Here is a 21,625-nt window from a genome sequence, read left to right on the forward strand (position 1 = left end):
GCTGCCCCCTTAATAACTTTTTGAAAATTATTTTTTCTTTATTCATCTCATATTTATATATATGCTATAGTACTGTAAATTAAAAACAAAGGAGTTATTAATATTGAAACCCCTTCGTAACTTTTGGCCCACCATGTAGATTAGCTCCTCATTGAGGTGTTTTAATGCCATGTTACACTACAGAAAAAGACATTAAAATGTATACTTCCTGAAAGCGTGCCTATCGATTTTATTCTTTATTTTTGCAATGTTGCATACAACAAAAGGCAAAACACGAAGTTCTTTATAGGAAGAAGCAGATATAAGCTTAAAGAATCAGATAAAGATGTAAGATAAATTTCAGTGTTTAAGTGACATATCATTTGCAATTTTGAGAACTCCATGAGCAAACATCAGGATGGGGCATAAAATTTTTGTCATGTCACTGTAACTACACATCATGCAAATGGAAAAAAATCTGATGTTTTGAGTTAATAGTTACTAATTTTCTGTCAAGTATTAAATTAAGATTAAAAAGCTCAATTCTATACCTCCCTTCTCCCCTTTCCCCGAGGTTGGTTTTTTGTTTGTTTGTTTTGCTTTGTTTTTTGCAAGTAAATAAGAATTTGTACCCGTACAATAGTTCAGCAACTGGGGAAGAAAGAGGTAGACTTGGAGGATCTCTCTTCTCAAAAGCAGGAGTTACTACATAAATACACCAGGGGTCCCCTGTCACCCCCAATGAAAGACTAGTCTTGTTCCTACCTACGGTAGCAAATGAAAGCAATTGATTATAGATGAGTAAAAGATTGATGAACTGAACACAGCAGAAACCTGAGAATCCTACTAAAGAAGCAGAAACAGCAAGTATGTTATTAGCACGTGCTCAAAGAAATAGGTGATTTCCCTAGATCCTCTGTACCTTAGAAAAATGAATCTCCTTGGATTCTGAGTCCCCAGTTACATGATATAAAACAACTGTACGTCATACATTCCATGAATATAAAACTTTGGGGTCAATTTTTTAAATGGGGCTTTGGGGAAAAATGGGGAAGAAGGGAAAAGATTTTTAAAGATCATGCAAGTTTTTCACCTTTCCCAAATACCCTGTTTGAGAGTTTGTGCAATGGCCTAAGGCAGGAGATTTGTCAGTGTTCCCCACTTTTCCCCTCCAGCAGTGAAAAGAAGAGTAAGGAAGACTGACCAACAAAAAGAAGTTAGTGTTAAGAGGAGGAAACATCCACCTCTTTGACAATGCATCCAGGCTAATATGTTTTAAGAACATTAAGCAGTCAGTGGTGAGGATGTTTTCATCTTGGTGATTTTAGTCTTAAATGTTAAAAGTGCGAGAGAAAGTCATTTAAATCCAGAGATCTGAGAGAGCTAATTGGGAAGGGGAGGGCAAGAACCCCACTCAACTCTTCCAGTTCCAAAGACAAGTTGGGGATGGTTTCAATGGCTGCCTCTCCCCACAAAACCACTGCCTGGAGCAGCTCAGTAAGTTAAAGGGTGATTACTTCCAGACAGCACATACTCTTCAGTATTATTTTGTGTGTGTGTGTGTATGTGTGTGTGTGTGGCAATTGGGGTTCAGTGACTTGCCCAGGGTCACACAGCTAGTAAGTGTCAAGTGTCTGAGGCCAGGTTTGAACTCAGGTCCTCCTGACTCCAGGGCCAGTGCTCTATCCACTGTGCCACCTAGCTGCCCCTTCTCTTCAGTATTATTAATATTTTTATTTTTTACCCGTGGGGTTTAGGGCTAGCTGAGACATTGTGTTAGTAAACCATGCCACAGCAGGTCATCCCGTACTTATGCATAGATCCTCCCTATCAGCTTTTATTCTTTTCAAATTTAAGAAAAAAGATTTTTTTTAAAAGCAACTTTTCATTCAAAGTCCCAAGGATGATTTCTTTTTTGTTATGATTTTGCGACACAGTGTGTCTCCTTTCTTAGTTCAACATTTATCCAAGCACGTCTGCAGCCGTTCTGTGGCGGGAGGAGACAGGGTGTTCAGCAAGTTCTCTTCCACAAACACACAGCTCCGCTTCAGGGAAGGACATGCTTCCAGCTCCGGAGGGAGGACTTCCAGGTGGTTTCCAATGAGCTCCAACTGCACCAGGTTTGTCAGCTCCCCGATGAGGGGGGGCAGAGTCATCAAGCTATTCCTCCCCAAGAGTAAGGTCTGCAGCTTTTTACACTGAAACAATCCATTTGGCAGCGTTTCAATCTAAGAAGAGAAAAGAGGAGAGGGCAAGTGAATGCTCAGTTCATGGAGGAAGAGTCTCCTTTGATATTACCCCATGCTCTAGGAAAGACAACCCAGAAGAGTCCCTAGAGCAGAGGATCTTAACCTGGAGACTGGGCACTTAAAAAATCAATAGCTGAATTTAAATATAATTGGCTTCCTTTGTAATCCTTTGTATTTTACTTTATGCATCTAAAAACATGTTCACAGGGGTCTGTGATGACAAAGGATCTCTGTCATCAAACTGGGGTTGAGCCAGAAAGCAGCAAAGGCAGGCTTATGTGTTAGTAAATATCTTACTTGATTCCCCCAAGCGACTAACGCCCTCCCAGCCAAACTATCTTGTGCTGAATGTTTTTGCATTTATTATATATTTGATATCTCCCCCGTTAGAATGTGAGCTCATTAAGAGAAGGCATTGTTTCATTCTTTACATGTATCCCCAGCATCTAGCACAGTGCCAGGAACAAAGAAGATGCTTCAAATAAACACTTATTAATTAATGATCCGGACCTCTGCAGTCCCTCTCTGATTGCAAACTCCCATGCTGGCATCAGTCCATTTACTTACCCTTTCTAAACATAGGTAGACTTAGCAGGAAGGGGACCACAGAGGACACTGAATCCCAACCCCAAGTTTTACAGATGAGAAAATTAAGGCAGAAAGAGGTAAAGTGATTGCTTACTAAGTATCTAAGGCAGGATCTGAATGCGGGGCTCCCTAGTTCCAAGCTCAAAACTCTCTCCTCTACACCATGCTGCCTCACAATGACATGCTCTTCATCATCACCATGTCTTCGGTCCTTCTCATTCATCTCTTCTCCAGTCATATACCATCTTCTATCCTTGGATCTCTTAGCCCACTGTCCTATTGCACTTCCTGACTGGCCAAACCCCAACATTCATTCACCTTGCATTCTCCTACTCAAACGCTATTGAACACTGCTACACAAGTCAAGTGGAATCAAATTATCATAAGCATGGCTGATCCAAGAGAATAAATACTGATTTAAGAGGGTAGATAATCTGGGGCAGCTAGGTGGCAGTGGATAAAGCACTGGCTCTGGATTCAGGAGGACCTGAGTTCAAATCCGACCTCAGACACTTGACACTTACTAGCTTTGTGATCCTGGGCAAGTCACTTAACCTTCATTGCCCTGAGCAAAAAAAAAAAAAAGTCAAGTGACCATGTTTACTAAGTTCATTACAAATTTATGTAATTTATTTTTAATAGGGTCATCACTGCTTCATGACCATCCCTGGCTGACCTGTGGCGCAGTGTTGGGAGAAAGGGAGGGAGATAGTCCACAACTTAAAAGGTAACAAGCAATATATAAAATTAAAAACAAAAACAAATCCAACATGTTCAAAGCAGATATCACTGACTTTCCTACTAAACTCACTCTCCCAAACTTCCTTCTTCTTGCTGAGGGCACCATCACCCTTCTAGTTACTCAGCTTTGTAATACTGATGTCATTCTCCATCTTTTACTCACCTTACATGTCCGGTTTCTGCTAGGAGGCAAATTGTTGGGTTTTGTCTTCTTGACTATCTGGCCATTCTTTTATGTTTTATTGGGAAACAATCCATTCACAGTTACAACTGTTAGATATTTATTTAGATATTTAGTTATATTTTGTATTGATTACCTACCTTAAAATTTTTTTTTTGTTGGACAGTGAGGGTTAAGTGACTTGCCCGGGGTCACACAGCTAGTAAGTGTCAAGTGTCTGAGGTCGAATTTGAACTCAGGTCCTCCTGACTTCAGGGCCGGTGCTCTATCCACTGCAACACCTAGCTGCCCCAGATTATCTACCTTCTTAAGTCAGTATTTAGTCTCTTGGACCAGCTCTGCTTATGATAATTTGATTCCAGCCTCCACCTCCAAGCTTTCTCTATCTTTTCCTCCTGTTTTCTTTTTGTTTTCCAAGTTTCTTGAATTTACTTAAATTTTTATTTATCATTATATTCTAATTGCTTTCCAACAGTCTAGTATGGTTCAGAGTTCTTAGCATTTCATTCCACCACCCTTATCTCCATCAATTATTTCTTTTATACACTGAGTGATATCCATTTGTGGCATCCTTTTCCAATAAGTGTTAATTTACGTCTCTGTTTTTATTTCTTTCCACTTAAAGTCTAATCTGAAATCTAGCTTGCCTTTCACAGCATCATAGGATCAGATTTATAGTTTACCCTGAGAAGCATGTCTCCTGAGATACACCATGGCCCCCTCTGCAAACAAAATACATTTTTACATCACTCTCTCATATTCCCAGGCTGGTCAAAGAATCCAAATGAAAGAGACTCTCTTTCCACACCGCCCTGCCTTTGAGAAGAGACTTAGAAGTGTCTCCTCCAAATAATTTCTATTTCATACCTCATTTCTTCCAACCTCAGGGATTTTCCTCAGAGTTAACGTCCCACTTCCCCTACAAACATAATGATTCATTTATGATGTAATGTGGATTTTAGTCCCTAGACTATTCATTATACTCTTTCTCCTTCACATGGCGCTGTTCCTTTAAGTCTTCAGTCTTAGATCTTTGCTCTTTCTCAATACAAGATAGAGTGCTGGGCCTGAAGTCAGGAAGACATGCGTTCAAATCCAATCTCAGATATTTTACTAGCTGTGTGACGGACCCAGAGCAAGTCACCTAACTTCTGTCTGCCTCAGTTTCCTCAAGTATAAAATGGGGATGATAATAGCACCTACCTTGTGGCATTGATGTAAAGATCAAAAAAGATATTTTTAAAGTGCACAGTGCCTAGCACATAGTAGGTACTATATAAATGTTTATATACTTTTCTTCCTTTCTCTTAGGTTCTTCACCAACATGAGGGAAAAACCCTGAATAAATAGTGTAGTCTTGATCTAGAACCATGGGGTAACTTCTTGTTTAGTCTTTCCCTGTTAATAGTACTTATTTAGCTTTCTTCTTATGTTTCGCCTGTTTAACATGTTTACACGTTGTAGTCTGTTCACTAGTCGTCTCTTTTGGAGGAATGACCTATTTCTTGAATGTCTATTTCCGTTGAAAAGAATGTTCAGCTTTGCAAGATGTAATTTTAGCACGCATCTCATCTTTGGGAGAAAAAAGATATTTTTGAAAATTAATCCTTTATGTCATTGTTTTCCTTGTAGGCAAAGTGTATTCTTGGGTTATTCATATTTATTGTCTTAATAGTTAAAGGCTATCTTAGTTACTTGCAATACCTTTCTTTTTGATACAAGTATAACCATTATATTCCTTAATGACTGAACCGCAAGGTTATTTTCTTTAGGTGATTTGTGGATTCTATAAATCAGAACTTTTCTTTCAGTTTTCAATTATTTCTGGGCAATTTTCTTGTATTTTTCCTGAAATATGGTAATTAGGCTTTCTACTTCATCCTCATTTTTTTTTCTCCATGAGACACAGGTCTCACATAATTTATGAATATACTATCTTCTTCTTTTTTTTTTTTTAGTGGGGCAATGAGGGTTAAGTGACTTGCCCAGGGTCACATAGCTAGTAAGTGTCAAGTATCTGAGGTCGGATTTGAACTCAGGTCTTCCTGAATCCAGGGCCGGTGCTTTATCCATTGCACCACCTAGCTGCCCCTGAATATACTATCTTCAATGTTAGTAACTTTGATTAGAAAGTGCATGTAATTTGTCCGATGATGCTACTTCAACTTTTTGTCAAAATTTCCTCTAGACAGTATTTCTAAGGTTTATAGCTTCATTTTCTCTTCAGAAACTGTACTGTTTTGAAGACATCTTTTGCCATGTGTTCTAAATTACCTGTTATTTTCATTTGTCTTATTTCCCAGATTTCCTCTGCTATGACATTACTTTCTTACCTTCCCTATCTTTTTTTTCCCTTCAGTTGTTTCTAGTCATCATGACCCTATTTGGTTTTTTTAAAGATACTGGAGTGGTTTGACATTTCCGTCTCCAACTCACTTAACAGATGAGAAAAATGAGGCAAACAGAGTTAAATGGCTTGCCCAAAGTCACACAGCTACTAAATGTCTGAGGCTGGATTTGAACTCAGGAAAATGAGTCTTCCTAACTCCAAGCCCAGAACCCTGTGCACTACATCACCACCTAAAGGCCTAATCTTTACCTTATAGTGAACTAATTCAAATCCCCACTGTCTTGTGCTCTTGGATTTCTTGCCCCGCTTTCTTATCACAAATCATCCTCTGCCAGTCCCCAGCCCCAAATCCCTGCCACCATAGGCTCCTCCCACTCCTGTACTCCCATGCTGAATCAAGCTAGAAGTCATGCAGTTGTATTTACAAATCCAAGTCCATCTAACTTCAACTGGGCCCTCCATGCAGCAAGGCAATTCTTGTTCTTCCAGTGCTCCCTAATGGATTCACAGCTTCACTCCCCAAAGACGCCATGTAAAATCTCCTCTTTTCTCCTCTCAATCCCTTCTGTGGTCACCCAATACTCACCCTCTCAGGCAATCACATCACCACTTCCTCCTCTTCCTTAACCTCCATTTTCTCTCTGCAACCCTTTGTCATCTGGCTTCTGACCTCATAATTTAACTGAAATGCTCTTCCCAAAGCTATTAATTTACTAACTTCATGGTATTTTTTCAGTTCTCATAATTAAAAAAAAACAAAAAGAAACCAAAATCTCTTCTACCGTTCCTGTTCTCCCTTAATTCTAGTGCATTTCTTTTGAGACGACCTCCAACCTATTTTGTATGTACATAAGTATTTGCATGTTGCTTCCCCCCCATTAGATTGTGAGCTCCTTGAGGGCAAGGACTGTTTGTGTATCCCCAGCACCTCGCATAGTACCTGGTACGTGATAGTTGCCAAATATATGCTTGCTGACTTGACTCTGCACTGGCAGTTGGGGGTGGGGGTGGGGCAGGAATTGCAACATCGATGTCTATTAGAGCAAATTCCAGAAGTGAAAGTTGGTTGTTGATTGGTACAGAATGACAGGGAGTTCAGTCACTTTAGGTTAATCAGGGAAAGAGCCTAAAAGAAGCAGATTTTGTTGATTCACTGAAGATGAGAAGTATGTAGAAAAGTGGCAAGAAAAAAGTTGATTTGCTCAGGACACAAGCAGCCCAGACACTGGGGAGGAGAACAGCAGTTAAATTGGTGGGGAGAATCGTGTGTGTGTGTGTGGGGGGGGCGTGCCTTAAAGCACCACCATTTACTCTGCATGTATCTACTATCCACTCGATGGATTACATGTTGTTTCCCCCATTAGAATGTGAGTTCCTTGTTTTTGTCTTTTTTTCATTTGTCCATAGCTTAACACAGTGCCTTGGCACACATGTAGATGCTTAATAAATGACTGGTTGACTTAATGATATTTTATGGACAAATCTATTCTATTTCGCTACATAGTCTCCTTCTTTGATTATAATCTCTGAGGCAAGAGTCAGACAGTATCTAATCTGAAGGCATCTCATCTAGAAGTGGGACTCCTAGACGTGTTTTCCGATTTTAAACTATTAACATTTGTTGGACACTGTATGCAAGCACTGTGCTCAGTAGTGGGGGTGTCCCCTGTCTTCATGCAACACGTCTACCAATGACTATAATGAGAATACTATGCTCACATTCTTATGGTCTACAAAACACTTAAACACCTCATTTGCTTGGCACAATAGCACCAGGATGTGCAAAATGAAGTGCCATTGTACCCATTTTGCAGATGAAGAAACTGAGAGTTCAAAAGGTTGACCTTCCAAAGTGCACATAAAAAATAAGTAGTGTGGGAGGGTGTAGCTAGGTGGCACAATGGATAAAGCACTGGCCCTGGATTCAGGAGGACCCGAGCTAAAATCTGGCCTCAGACACTTGACACTTAACAGTTGTGTGACCCTGGGCAAATCACTTAACCTTCATTGCCCCCACAAAAAAAGTAGTGGAACTGGGGTTCGAACCCAGCCCTTCTTGCTTCAAATCCAATGCTCGGTAAGTATATGAAAGGTGGAAACAAAATGTGATATGAAGCCCAGGGGGAGAAAAATCATTAACAGTTGAAAGGCAGCATGGGACAGTGGAAAGAGTATTAAAAATGAAGTCAACATTGTTAAATCCTGCCTTTCCTGCTCACGACCTGTGTGAACTTGGGCGAGTCAGCTGATTTCTCTGGGCCTGTGTCCTCAACTGTAAAAATGAAGAGGGTGAACTAGATGACCTATTTCTAGGGTCTTTATAGCTGAAGACCTAGGATCATAGGGTATCTAGGATACCCTCAAGGATGGCTTTGTGGGAGAGGGGCTTCTAAATTGGCCTTTGAAGGAGAAACAGCCATTCAGTGAATGGCAAGGGAAGGAAGAGTATTCCAGACATCTGAGAAGCCAAAGGAAAGGCAGGAAGGTGAGAAAGCTAAGGGTCTAAGTTGGAGAAGGAGGACAGAAGGTCATGGGATCATCTCCCTGGACATAGGTCATAGAAGTATTACTGCATCCATTTGATAGATGAAGGAAAGTATGGTTCAGAAAAGGAAGTGAGTTACCAATGGTTAAGTGACTTAGTAATTGTCAGAGCTGGTACTTCAGTCCTGATTTTCTAGCTATAGTTCAGTTCTTTCTCCCTCCTGTCAGATTCCAGTAATCACTGGATGGTGATGCCCTATGAGCCCATGTGTTCCTAGGAGAATCCTGCCAGTGGGGACCAGTTATTCTGCAAATGAGAATCCCACTTGAACAAAAGAGCCTCATTTGTTCAAGGTACAATTTTTTTCTTTTTCTTTTTTTGGGGGGAGGGGGGCAGTGAGGGTTAAGTGACTTACCCAGGGTCACACAGCTAGTAAGCGTCGAGTGTCTGAGGTCAGATTTGAACTCAGGTCCTCCTGAATCCAGAGCCTGTGCTTTATCCACTGCGCCATCTAGCTGCACTTAGTACTATTTTTTCAATGGATATTCCTGGATCCTATTCCCATGACTCTCTCATAGAACATATAAGCACATATTCTGATGACCAATTCAGATTTGAGTCTCTGAATTTCCAAGATTGGCAAATGTCAATTACTCCAAAGGATAAACTCAACCTAGGATCCGATAACAAGTAAATCACCTGTGATTTATGAGTTCTGCCCCAAATGACACTGATCCATATTTGGTGAGTTTCTTATAAAATCATTCTGAGTTCCTCCTAAGAAGGGGTGCATAAATGTTAAAAGGATAGCTACTACCTGAACACTTAAGCTTCCTCGGCCAGGGACCCATTTCCAGGCCAGCTCTAATTAGTTTTAGAACCCTATAATCTTTGAAACACTTGAGATTTCCTTCTATTTTTAAAACAGCTTTGTACTAAAGTGTCAAAATGATGACTGAGATAACTCATCTTGCCTGAAAAATAAGTCTTAACATTATCCTTCCCAATTTTCTAGTCAATCTCTTATGCTCTGTGGCATTCTCAAAATAACTGCAAGGGAACAGATGCATTTTTTAGCCAAATCATACAGAACAGAGTGCAACAGAGGTAGCTTAAAAACACATTTTGGAAGCCAAAGAACAAGGTGCTTCAAGTGGCATTTTTTTTTTTTTGGTGAGGCAATTGGGGTTAAGTGACTTGTCCAGGGTCACACAGCTAGTACGAGTTAAGTGTCTGAAGCCGAATTTGAACTCAGGCCCTCCTGAATCCAGGGCTGGTGCTCTATCCACTGCGCCACCTAGCTGCTCCTCAAGTGGCATTTTACAAAAAAAGCAAAGCACCAATGTTAGGTCTGGGATTCCTTTGACATAAGAATTGAGATTCTGTGATTATTCTATTAAAGGCCAGACCTTAGCTCAGAGTACTCATGAGCTACAGCCAAAATGGACTACTGGATATCTTCCTTGCATTACCACTTAGGTGTCACAATGGAGAGAAAGCTAGTCCTAGGGTTAGGAAGACCTGGGCTCAAATGCAGCCTCAGATATGTATAAGGCTGTGTGACCTTGGGCAAGTCATTTCATTTTTGTCTGCCTCAGTTTCCACATCTGTAAATGGGGATAAGAGAAGCACCTACGTCCCACAGGGTTGTAGTGAAGCTCAAATAAGATAATGTTTTTTAACTACTTTTTAAACTTTAAAGCACTCCACAATCGCTTGGTCTCGCCAAGCACTAATTGAACAGCTCCTAATTCAGTGTATCCAAGACGGAGTTCATTATCTTCCCTTCTCTCCCATTCTACTCTTAACTCCACTATGTCTGTGAGGGCACCCTCATCTTTCTGGTCATCCACATTTTCAATCCTGGGAATTCTTCACTCTTCTCTCTCCTCTTCACCCCTCATATCCAATCAGGTGTCAAGTCTTAGCAATTCTACCTCCATAATATATGTCTCATTCCTGCTCTCCACCCACATGGCCACCATCCTCTTTCAGACCATTATCTGGTCTACTGTCAAGATCCTACTAAGAGGCCATCTTGAATTCAACTCCCCCCCAATCATTTTATCCTTCAATCCAATACCAGGTTATTATCTCCAAAGCAAAAAGTCTGATCATAGTCACTTCCCCTAATCAAGAAGTTCTAGTGACTTCCTCCTGCCCCCTCTACAGAATAGCATCCCCCCATTTGGCTTAAGGGTCTGCTGCTCCTGTTTGGTGTTTTTCGGTCGTGTCCAACTCTTTGTGATTCCATTTGGGGTTTTCTTGGCAAAGATCCTGGAGTGGTTTGCTATTTCCTCCTCCAGCTCATTTTACAGGTGAGGAAATGGAGGCAAACAGGGTGAAGTGACTTGCCCAGGGTCACACAACTAAGAAGTGTCTGGGACTGGGTTTGAACTCAGGACTTCTTGACTCCAAGCTGGAGTGCTCTATGTACTATGGCGCCACCTAGCTGTGTCCTTTGTGCACTTGCTGTTCTTAGGCAAATAGGTCTCATTGTTGCACCTCCCAGATGACATTCCATGTCCTGCCTGCTTGTACCTTTGCCTTGGCTGCCCCCATGCCCACAATGTAATCTGTGTGCCTTCATCCTTCACTTCCTTCAAGGCTCAGCTCCAATGTCACTTCCTAGAGAAATTCTAATCTGATTCTTCTCCCTTATTAATTCGTGCCTTGTGCCCAGAAATCACTTTGTATAAATTCTAGCATACGTGTTTCATGATGTTTTCTCCCTCGCTTGGTGTACAGTAAGTGCTTAATAAATGCTGATTGAAGGAACCTCCTCAGTACTACTGTTTCTTCTGTCTGAGATGTATCCATGTTCCTGGTGTTCTTCCACCCCCATCTTTGGAAATCCTGCCCTGCTTCAAGAGCCGGGTAATATCATTTCATTCACAGGGAGTGATCTTTCCCTCGGTTGAACTCAAAGCACTTGGCCCTCCTTTTATGGCCCTTATCATGTTCTATCTTGCATCACCTTTGCACAAGTTCCCCAGAACCTTTGGCCAAAAGGCAGGTTATCTTCTCAATAATCACAGCTTGTGTTGGTGCAGCAAGTTGAAGGCTTAAAAGTCATTTCCACACAATAATCCTCCAAGTCAGGTAGAAGGTTCTCCCCCATTTTGCAGATGAGAAAACCAAGGCTCCAAGAGGAACAATGGATGCACCCAGGGCTACACCAGGTTCCAGATTTTAAATCTCTTACCCCTGTTTCTAATTCATGCCCAGCTGCTACTCACAGATCCTCATAATACCATCGGGCACAGCAGGCACACCACCCACTGCAAACACAGGCAGTACCCAGGCTTTCATGAAGGCCAGGATGTCTCCCCCCATGGGGAGCTCACAACCCAACTACAACTCCATGGATAAAGCCGAGGGAGTTACTAGAAGCACAGAAAGGTTAAGTGGCTTAAACATAGTCACACAGCCAGTGGCAGAGACTGAGATTTGAAGCTGGGGTTTCCTGGGGCAAGACCAGCACTCTAACCCCTGTATCATGCTGCCTCGATACCCATGACACACACATGCACCAGATGGCTTGTTTTTGGTCAGGACCTGTGATATCCTTGGGGTAGGATGCTTCAGGGGAAGAGACTTCCTCTACAGATGCAGCTCTGCAGTCTCTTGGTAACTTAAAGCCTTAGAGAGGTGCCCTGGGGTTAAGTGACTCGGGGAGGGCCACAGAACCAATGCATGTCAGAAGTAGGATTTGTGCCCACGTGTTCCTAACTCCCAGGGCCAGTTCTCAATCCATTATGCCACTTTTTTTCTCATATAACATATACTGTAGGTATTATCTACCTACCTGCGTACCCAGCTATCTGCTTACCTGCCTACTTTTCTGCCAGTTTCTCTGCCTCCTGCCCTACCTCTCTGCCTTTTTCTTCTTCTTATCTGTCTCCTTCTCACTGATCTGATCTGCCCATCTACTTTTCTGCCTACCTTTCTACCTGTACACCTACCTACCCATCCACCTATAGTGAATTCACTGGAAAACAATGCCAGAATGCTGAGAAAAGGAGTTGACCCAATCCACTTACATAGTTGTCTGTCACCGCAAAATACAGCAGGTTCGTCAGAAACTGGATCTCTTCGGGAATGAACGTCAGGTTGTTGTAGCTGAGATCCAAGTGGGTCAGTTTGGTGCAGAGGAAGAGCTGCAGTGGCATATTCTCAATCTTGTTATGGTCCAGGTAGAGCTGCTCCAGGTTGGAGAGGGCGCCGATCTGGGCAGGAATGTAGGCGATGTGGTTGTGCCACAACTTTAAGCAGGAAAGGTTCTGGAGATGTTGGAAGCTGATAATCTCTTCAATGGTTTTAAGATTGTTTTCTTTTAAATTTAATTCGTGCAGGTTGATGAGGCTGAAAATGGAGTGAGGAATGCGCTCTAAGTCACAGTTGATGAGTTCCAGGCATTTCAGATTTATCATCTTTTTCAAATTATTCAATACCACCAGTTTGTTCCCCTCATTATCAAGGGACAACTTCTGTAGTGCAGGCAGCGTATCGGTGATCACCTGGGGGATCCGGGAGAGAGTACTCTTTAAGTAAAGTGTCCTCAGGTTCTTGAGATCCTGAAAGCCCTGTGTGGGGCTCTGGACCGGGCTCAAGGTGCTCATAGTCTCGGACATAATGTAGCCAGACACATACAATTCCTTGAGGTTTTTTAGGTGAAATATCCAACGGGGAATCTTCCCCCTTTCTGTAAATTTCAGCCGTAGTATTTTCAAATTCTCTTCCAGGAAGTTCAGTGCAGGACGGTCAACCAGGAGGGAGGAATGGTAAATATTTAGCTCTTTGAGGTTGACTAGGGTAGAGATGGTGGGGGGCAGCTTGACCTCAGGAATCAGCTCCAGAGTGAGCACCTCTATCTCAGTCAGTTCAAAGATGTTATCTGGGAGCCCGCTCAACATAAAGAGATGGAGTTCCACTTTGTCCTGGGCATTCCTCACCAGCTTGTTTTTGAGCTTCTCCATGGTCCATTCATTGTTGAGGTTGATCTGTTTCAGCTTGTTCTCGCTCACCTCCGAGAGAAATATGGAGAAGCGCTTGGAATAGAGAGGATCATACTGGTCCGCGAGGTGAAGGATGAATGCAAAGTCATTCTTGACGTCAGGGATGTCGCTGTAGTTGCTTTTCTCTCTTAATGCCTCAAAGGAATATTCCTTGAGGGAACTCCTCAGCATCCACCACAAGCTGTAGGAAGAGGTGAGCCCATAGAACAGAACCATAATCACATAAAAGGAAGCGAGTACCTGAAATATCTCTGCTAAGGCATAGACGCAGTGGTAGCGCTTATATCCTGTAAAGGCCTGCATGTCAATGAGGCAGTCAATTTCTAGGGTGATATAGGTCAAAAAATAGGGGACATAAGCTATGATAATGATAAATAAAATGACTTTGATTATGATCTGCCTCATGTACACTCGATAGATGACATCCTTCTGCTCCACGTGCAATCGGAATCTTTTTACTTTTTCAAAGATGGCTTTTGCTTGCTCCCCTTCTTTTTTGTCCAAGACGCTGGAGGTTGGGCTTTCGAGACCGGACTCCATGCCCGCCTGCCCAACGTGTAGCGACTGCTTACTAGTACTGATGTTTGTCGATAACCCAGAGGGTGAAAAGAGAACTCTGGACTTGTTGAGGGGAACCCTTACCGACTGCTCAGCTACGGTCTCCGAAAGGGCGCGAGTGGTCCAGGGGGAATCAAAGCACTTATGGAGGATGGAGACAAAATGCTCGATTCTGGAACTGGTGCTGGGGTAGTGAAGCCAGAAGTTACTGCACGCGGCAAAGATGAGTGTGTGCAGGAGCACCAGATAAGGGAAAAACTTGGCGAACCAGTGGAGCTGCTTCTCATAGCACACGGCGTCGATGTAGGAGTATTGCTGCTTGTGAAGGTCATTCTGGATTCGGATGGGTGGCGTCACCTGGGTCGGGGAGCCCGAAGGGGTGCTGTTGAGCTTAAGCACGTCCAAAGGCACTACACAGCGGTTGTTGAATTCTACTTTACACGGAAGACAGCACAAAATTTTGGTATCAGCAAGCTGGAGAGCGCCGGACAACACCGCAACCAGCAGCATGATCAGGGTGAGATAGTACCAGAAGACGTCCCACCATGGTTTCAGTATGTGATACGAGGACTGGGCGTCTGCTATGTACTTGAGCTCTGAGAGTGAGAGCATGACGTCGGCTCAGAAGGAGACAGCAACTGGAAAAGAAGAGCAAAGGAAATCAGCCAAGCAGGGAACCTCCCACCAATATCCACTTCCAACCATGTGAGGGAAGGATGTGAGGCTTGTACTTTAAGGTCTACAGAGCACTTTACAAGTATTCTCTCACTTGATTCTCACAACAAGCTGGTTGGTAGGTGCTATTATTATATATAATATTATGATCATTTCTGAAATGGAGAAATCAAGGTTGAAGGAGGTTAACTTTTTTGCTCAGGGTCACACAACTAAGTAAGGTGGATTTGAACTTAAGTCTTCCTGACTCCTGGACAAGAGCATTCTCTCTACCTTCTCCTCCTCTTTCAGTCATTTTTTTTTTCTCAGTTGCGTCCAACTCTTAGTGACCACATTTGGGGTTTTCTTAGACATATAGGAAAGGTTTGCCATTTCCTTCTCCAGATCACTTTACAGATGAGGAAACTGAGGCAAACAGGATGAAGGGACTTGTCCAGGGTCACACTTGCCCTAGGAAGTGTCTGAGGCCATATTTGAACTCAGGAAGATGAGTCTTCCTGACTTCAGGCCTGGCATTCTGTCCACCGCAGCACCTAGCTGCCCCACCACATCACCTACCTGCCTCTAAATATAATCTCTGCAACCAGAAAAGAGATAAAGGGCTAGACAAACAAGTTTCTTTATCAAATGTACCACCCTCTTAAGAAGGAACAAGTTGAAGGCAAGTGGGTGTGTTGACTTGTCAAAGAGAGACCCAGTTACCTGGTTTTTATTGGGATTCTCTTAAGGCCATCCCAGGAAGGCCAAAACCTGTAGAGGGATGAGGACAGACTTGGTTTGGAGACCTTGGTACATACCCTTCACTGTGAAAGCAGGAAAGTTGTGGCACTTGATAAAGGACCCTTTACCCTCACCAAATTCTATTCAAAGTAGAGCTTCTAAAGAAACACAGACCAATTTTTAAAAATTGACAATTGGAACATTTCCAGCCTAATTTCTCCTCCTCAAGGACTCTGAATAAAACCCTTGAGAATTTGGAGCATGTAGTCCCCAGTGAGCCTGACCTTCATTCAGCCCAGAATATCTCCTTTGTTGCACACAACCCTTTGGAGCAGCGTTTCTCAGGCTGTGGCCCATGGAAAAAGCCCATGGAAAGAATCGGGGGGAGGGGCGGTCTGTGAATTTGGGGGGGGCAGTTACATCCTTCTTTAATTATAATTGGTTTCCTCAGTAATCCTCTGTATTTTATTTTATATATTTAATAACATTTCTCACAGAAGGGGCCCATGGGTTTCACCAGGTTGCCAAAGAGCATCCAGGACACAAAACAGTTAAGAATTGCAGTGCTAGAAAGCTCCCTCTTGGGCTTATAGACCCACTTAGCACATGGTCTCCTTTAAAGTCCACTCGGGGAACACGTCACACTTCCGTTCTCCTTTGAGCAAGCGATCTTTGAACGATTTTGGTTCCACATCCAACTTCCTCATCTTTGAAAGCTGGGCAAACAACAGGGTCAGCCACCAGAAGGGATGGAAAAGAGTGACCTGCCCTGAACAGACAGCTGCATTCTGAGAAGCGGCTCTCTTGCACAAAATGATCTGCAGCTTTGAAGATGAGCCCCTGGCTTCTGAGTCACAGATTATGACAAATGATTAAGTGCTTGGCACAGCTGGGTTGGACTCTGTTATTTAAGTAGTGTTTTCTCTTTAGGAAAACAAACTGGATTTTCCAGCTCAAAGTTAGAAAGCTATTTGTCCAATCTGGATAGGAAAAGACTCCTTCCTTCCTTTGCTCTGCCTTGTACGCATCGCTAGCTCTCCCAGAATCATGAGTTCCCCAAAGCTAAAAACCGCTGCTCACTGGCATGTGGCAAGACCAGTACAGTGGAACATGGGATGCCGGGTATCTAAGCCTACACAGGCAGCTCTAACTTAACTGAGTGGGTCAGTGGGAGTTGTAGGGTTGGTAAGATTTCCCCTCATGACTGTGTTCTCAGAGGATGGGTGGTTATGGAAGGATTGAGATTTGCATCACAGGAAGGCATATCCCCATGGATGAGATCATAAATCCCTTGAAGTCCGGGACTACCATCATTGATGTAGGCCCAAATTAGTGCAAACATTTTCTTTTTCTTTCTTCAAAGCTACTGAGGGGCTCTCAGATGAGATTTAAAATATACAAAAGACTAAAGAAACATCACCAAGATCCCAAATGCCCCAAATTCATATGAACCTGTAATAATACTGCCAGGAAGCAAAGGAGGTAAGACTTGTGAAAATGAGAAAAAACAGAAAGGGATCCAAGAAGAGGAAAAATAAGTGATGAGACTAATGGCCAGAGAAAATAGCATGGAGTATAGATAGAGAAACCAGGATGACTCTTACATAGCTTGTCTTCCTCATCAAAGGGAATGACCTCCCAAATGGGACAAGAAAGAAAGGAAACAAGTTTGTCTTAGGCACCTATTATGTTCCGGGCACTGGGCTAAACTCTTTATGCATAATATCTCATTTGAGCCTCACAACAACCCTGGGAGACATTATTATCATCCCCATTTTATAGACAAGGAAACTGAGGCAGGCAGAAGTTAAATGAATTGCTCAGGGTCATACAGTTAGTAAGTGTCTAAGGCTGGATTTGAACTCAGATCTTCCTGACTCTAGGCCCACTGTTTTAAAATTATTAACATGAAATTGAAGCTTAAAATGGAAGAAAAGAGGATAAGAGGGTACCCAACTACTTTGAAATGTCCAAATGTCTTATAATAGGTAGCATTTCTATAGAACTTTAAGGCTTGAAAAGCTACATATGCACGCACATCCCCCCTCCCTCTGCCACCATGTCTACATGAAAGGCAAACATGAAAGAGTCTCTGGTCTTCAAAGAGCTTACCTTCATCTAGGAGGCATCAGCATGTACACACACACACACACACACACACACACACACACACACACACACGCACACACACACACAGGTATACACAGGAAACCAAAGTCATTTCAGTGGGTCCGGAAAGGGTTCCTGCAGGAGGCAGCACCTGAACAGACCTGAAAGAAGCTAGGGATGGTGGGAGATGAAGGTGAGCAAGGAGATATGTGACACAAAGGTGTGGAACTGGGAGATGGAACGCCTCCTTCCATGTATATTCTATGAGTGCACACACGGCAACTGACATGACAAATGAATATCCCGGGTCTCTCCTTGAATGTCCCTGCTTATGGCATAAAGGTAACCTGGGACTAAAAACAGGGAAAAGGAGAGTCCAGAAACTTGAGAATTTTAATCTTGAGATCTGTCTCTAGAAAAACTCTAGAAGAGGCTGGAACAAAACTGACTAGAAGATACCATGCCATGGCTTCTCAAAGCATGGAGTTTTTGCCTGGGGTTCTAGAAGGCTCTGTCAATGCAGTTTCAAAAGGGAAGTACTTTTTGACCTAGGACAGACTGTATGTCTACTATCTAAGAAGCGGCCCAGCTATGTTCAGAGGTTCACTGCAAAGAAATGGTTTTCTATTTTGGCCATGCAATTCTTTTTGTTTTGGTTTGGTTTTTGTTTGTTTTTTTTGGCCATGCAATTCTTGAAGGCCATTGAAGGTTTGCAATACTTATTAGGGGACTGAGGATCCCTATTTTAAATTCTTTAAGGATGGGTGATTTTGAAAATGTGGGTTCTACCTCCACTGACACTGCAAAGCTACAACTAGACCTGTTAGATTGCAAGAATGTAAAAAATGAAGGGTACTTGATTTAAACAAGGCCTAGGAAAATGTCTTTCCTGGTATCTTTGTGGAAAAAGATGGAGAAATGTAGGGAAGAGAAGGCAAGGGAAGGCAAGAAGCATGTCTTAATTACCTACCCGGTAGTGTGTTAAGTGCTTTGCAAATACCTCGTTTGTAAAAGGCACAATGTGGACTGGATGAAAATACAATCAGGTGGATCTGCAACTGTTTTACCCAAAAGAGGGCAACTGAATGAACTGACACAAATCTGGAGGGTTGTTGAATTCATAGGGCTTTTGTCCTGTTATCATTTTGTTGGATGAATCACATTAATCAAATTTGCACATGAAACAATGCTAGGAGAAGTAATGAATACAGTGAAAGAGAAAATGAATATTTAAAAACTTCAGGAAGCTCCAATGAACCTAAAACAACAAGATGGATTTCAATAGGGATAAACTGCAAGGCCTGTTTAACTCTGTAAGTACAAGATGGAAAGGCCTGACTTGACATGGGCAAGAGGATTCTATGTTTTAGCTGACTCCATATAAGCTGGCAGTGTTATGTACAAAAGCTGATGCAATTCTAGGCAACAAAATAGAAGCAGAACGAGAGTAGACTCTCCCCATTGGTCAGGCCACAGCAGGAGTTGGTTATCCACTTCTGGTCAGATTTTTCAAGAGGGTCACTGACAAACTAGAGCATGTACAAAAGGAGGACCATGGTGGGTATTGGAAGGCTCCAAATTACATCCTCTGTGAAATGATTGAGGGAACTGGGGTTTGGTGTGGAGAAGAGAAAGCTAAAAAAGAAAGAGACAGGATAACAGAGCTGGCTTTAAATATCTGAAAAGCTGTTATGTAGAAGGAAATGTAGGCTTATTCTATATTTAAGTGCAGAGGGGACAAGTCAAAAGGGAATGACATCTCTAAAAGAGAGCAAATAGCCTAACTGTTGACAATGGTATATAACACAAGATTAAATGTTTCATAGAGATTTTCCTAAGTGTGTCCACATGTTATTGGAGTACAAGATAGCACAGATGGAAATGCACAGTTTCAATAGTTATACTTACTACACTGGTGAAAGGAAGAAAAGTAGGTGGGCTACTCTTCAGTCAGGAGGTCTACACCTTTTGAAGTTTCTTAGGCACACCATCTCTGCCTTTGTCTTCATTCTAGATGGAAAAAATAAAGGCATCTTGAAGTGGCAACAACAATTGAAATAAATTTATCATCTCTAGGGCAAGGCATCCCCTGCAAGACAAGGCATAGAAAAGAAGTTCCTATAGACTCATTCATTCTATTTATACATTATGCACCTTTCAGGAAAGTTGTTTGCCCTGGAACTTTCCCTGACTTCCAGTGCAAACCCATAACATCCCTTCAGGATCCCAACATTCTAGACAAGGAGCTTTCTGCTTAGGTCAATAGAAATCCCCACCCACCAACACCCCCCACCTACCTCCCCCTATGCCATTTCCAAATGAAGTGAGTCATTTGACCAACATTAGTTTTCAAATTTGTGATCAATCCATACAATCTCTGCCCCTCCTGGCTTAAAGGGCACACACACTAAAATCTATCACCCAGGGAATTCCTAGTTTAATAAAAAATTCTTGGCTTCAAGTTTTTAATCAAGCAGGCCTGCCCTCAGCATGGTTCCTGACAACGAGTAGAACTCACTAGCTGGAAGAGACACCTGGAGAAACTTTTTCAGACTCAGAAAATGGAAGCAGGGATCAATTTCTGCTCAATGAATAAAGATGTTACAATCACTTCTAGTGTAAGGGAACCCTGATGCTACTTAACTTTTTTTCAGTCAGTTAATAATTTCTAGGTCAAGAAAGAGTTATTGGACCCCTAAATATAACTTTTATATCATTCAATTCAATTAAACAAGCATTCTCTAAACAGCTACTTTGCAAAAGACACAACCATGCTATGGGCTGAGAGCTGAGTTAACAGAGATCTCTGAATATGCTTGGTCTATTCCCAAAGGCAACGAAAAGTCCAGACATTGATATGTCAGTGGCCCATGGACATTTGTAGTGCTAGAGGTGGTGCTGTAGACAGAGTACTGAATCTGGTTTGAATCTGGCCTCAGATACTCACTAGATATGTGACCCTGGGCAAGTTATGTATCCTTTACCTCAGGTTTCTCACCTGTAAAATGGGAGGTAATAACAGTACCCACTTTCAGGGTTGCTGTGAAGATTACATGAGATATATTTGTAAAGTGTTATGCAAACCTTAAAGTACTGTATAAAAGCTAACTATTACCACCACCACCTTCAATAAGGTCCTCAAATGTCACTTAGACTGAAATTTAGAGACATTTCCATTCCAAATGTTCATATGGACTATTTTTGCCCAACCTGCGGTAGAGTTTTCTGAGCTCTGTTGGTCTGTCTGATCAGCCACATTTGGACACACTGTACACTGACCTTGGCATAGTACTGTCATTTTGGTCCTGTTCAATTATGAAGGGGAACAACCAGTATCATTTAGAGATAAGAGGATAGGTCTCTTGCCCAAATTTGATGTCTACCAGTGAGAAGTTTTATAATGCAATGACTATGTTCCCTCTTTTTAAGTTTGAATTGGTGCTTTTTCTCCCCTCCCCATCTAGTAAATGCCTAGTTATTGGGAGTGTCTAGTAAACAGAAAGTTTCTTTGCTTCCCCTCCCCCACCCCTACCTAAACCCCCAGTGGCAAAGGAAACTGGCCTATAGCTTGACCAAACATTTTTTAAAAGTAGCTTTAGCAATTCATATTATTTTTTCATATTTGTAAACATTCAAAGACATAAAAATGCTGGATGTAACATCTTAGGCAATAGTATCACAAAGTCCTATCATTGGATAATGTGAAATAGCAGTATAGCCAGAAATGAAAATAGCTTCTCTTTTTAACAGCATGCACAAGTCAACAAGTTGTAGAACAGGGCTATCATATTTGCCATCCTTGAATGAAAGCTAGATCACAGGACAAAGTACTGAACGGACAGCAACAGATAAGGGCTCTATCACGAACTGACACTAGCAAGCTCTTTTACTGTTATCGTCCCCCCCCCCCCCCCCGCCGCCCCTTGAGCCTCAGTTCTGTGGTCTACAGCTAGAACACAAGACTTATCAGCC

The 21,625-nt window shown here is 42.2% G+C and overlaps 1 protein-coding gene across 4 annotated transcripts in view; it reads right to left on the reverse strand.

Annotated features, from left to right (window-relative positions):
* Positions 1–202: 202 nt before the first annotated feature.
* Positions 203–21,625, reverse strand: part of LRRC8B (leucine rich repeat containing 8 VRAC subunit B) — a 101,422-nt gene continuing 79,999 nt past the window's right edge. For all 4 annotated transcript variants that reach the window (XM_044002508.1, XM_044002511.1, XM_044002509.1 and 1 more), the window contains 3 exons: positions 19,562–19,663; positions 12,617–14,787; positions 203–2,207 (listed from right to left, as the gene is read on the reverse strand). In XM_044002508.1, coding sequence (XP_043858443.1) covers positions 1,935–2,207; positions 12,617–14,761 — 2,418 coding nt within the window. In that variant the 5' untranslated portion in view covers positions 14,762–14,787; positions 19,562–19,663 and the 3' untranslated portion in view covers positions 203–1,934. The remainder of the gene's footprint in view (positions 2,208–12,616; positions 14,788–19,561; positions 19,664–21,625) is intronic.

This window comes from Dromiciops gliroides, chromosome 4, assembly GCF_019393635.1.
Source record: "Dromiciops gliroides isolate mDroGli1 chromosome 4, mDroGli1.pri, whole genome shotgun sequence".
Taxonomy (NCBI): Eukaryota; Metazoa; Chordata; class Mammalia; order Microbiotheria; family Microbiotheriidae; genus Dromiciops; species Dromiciops gliroides.